Source organism: Merops nubicus, unplaced genomic scaffold (genome assembly GCF_000691845.1).
Source record: "Merops nubicus isolate BGI_N331 unplaced genomic scaffold, ASM69184v1 scaffold40803, whole genome shotgun sequence".
Taxonomy (NCBI): domain Eukaryota; kingdom Metazoa; phylum Chordata; class Aves; order Coraciiformes; family Meropidae; genus Merops; species Merops nubicus.
In genome coordinates this window covers 1,052-2,116 of record NW_008598958.1, presented here as the reverse complement: position 1 = coordinate 2,116, position 1,065 = coordinate 1,052, and the positions used below count along the sequence as shown (strand labels likewise).

General features: G+C 61.9%; 1 protein-coding gene across 1 annotated transcript in view; it reads left to right on the top strand.

The window, feature by feature from the left end:
• Window positions 1–11: 11 nt before the first annotated feature.
• The window catches only part of CCDC65 (coiled-coil domain containing 65), a gene marked incomplete at both ends in the record, with an annotated part of 1,570 nt that continues 516 nt past the window's right edge, over window positions 12–1,065 (top strand). The window contains 4 exons of the mRNA XM_008937228.1: window positions 12–190; window positions 319–457; window positions 565–762; window positions 839–1,057. Of these exons, the coding sequence (XP_008935476.1) occupies window positions 12–190; window positions 319–457; window positions 565–762; window positions 839–1,057 (735 nt within the window). The remainder of the gene's footprint in view (window positions 191–318; window positions 458–564; window positions 763–838; window positions 1,058–1,065) is intronic.

Here is a 1,065-nt window from a genome sequence, read left to right as displayed (position 1 = left end):
CCCCCCCTAAACCTCCGCAGTCCCTGATCAAAGACCTGGAGGAGGCGGAGGAGCAGCACGCCCGGGCCCTGCGCAGCCACTTGCACAACATTGACCGCCTGTTGGAGCTCCAGCGCCGCCGCCTGAGGTGCCTGCAGGAGGGGTACGATGCCCAGCTGGAGGCCCTGCAGACAGAGTTTGAGGAAGAGAGGTAACCCAATTTTTTAAGCTAGGAACTGGGAGCTCGCTATCCTGCCCCCCGGTGCTGAGCCCTCTCACAGCCTGGCGAGAACCACCGTGGCATCCCTCTGTCAGCAGCTCCCTTGGGTTTTTCCTCAGGAGGCTCATCCTCGAGCAGCACGAGCGAGAAAGCTGCTGCCTGCAGGACATCATGCTGGCCACGGAGCAGAACTACACCAAAAAGGAGGAGGAGGTCACGATGAATTTCCAGAGTGCCCAGGCTGACATGAAAAACAAGGCACGGGCAGGGGGAGGGGTGGACAAGGAGCATTTTAGGGCTGATGTGGAGAGCACACGGTGAGGTTTGGGAGGTGGCAGGTCACCAGCAGCCCTGTCTGCCCCCAGAGCCTGTGGGACACGGAGTACAGCCGCCTGCAGCTGAGTGGGAAGGTGGAGGGGCTCTGGGAGCAGCTCCAGAGGGCCGTGCAGAGCTACACCGAGGCCACCGAGCACCAGAAGATCACTTTCGAGGTGCTGAAGCAGAAGGACAAGAAGAGCTCCAGGGAGATCAAGATGCAGATGAAGAAGCTGCAGAAGCTGCAGGTCGTGGGGGCAGCCGGGGGGGTGGGGGGAACAGAGACACCCCTCCCCTGGCTGCTCATGTTTCGCCCGTCCCCAGGACTTGGTGACAGCCACCAAGGGCCAACTCGTGGCTCACCGCCGGGAGAACGAGGAGAGGAACAGGCAGGCACGGGAGGAGAAGGAGAAGCTGATGAGGCAGCTCCAGGAGCTGGAGAGCAGCATGAGCCAGGCCAGGATGAAGGCCCGTGGTGACCTGGCCAAGCTCACCGTGCAGAGCAACGCCACCCTGAAGGCGCTGGTGAAAGTGGTGGAGAAGGTGAGGAT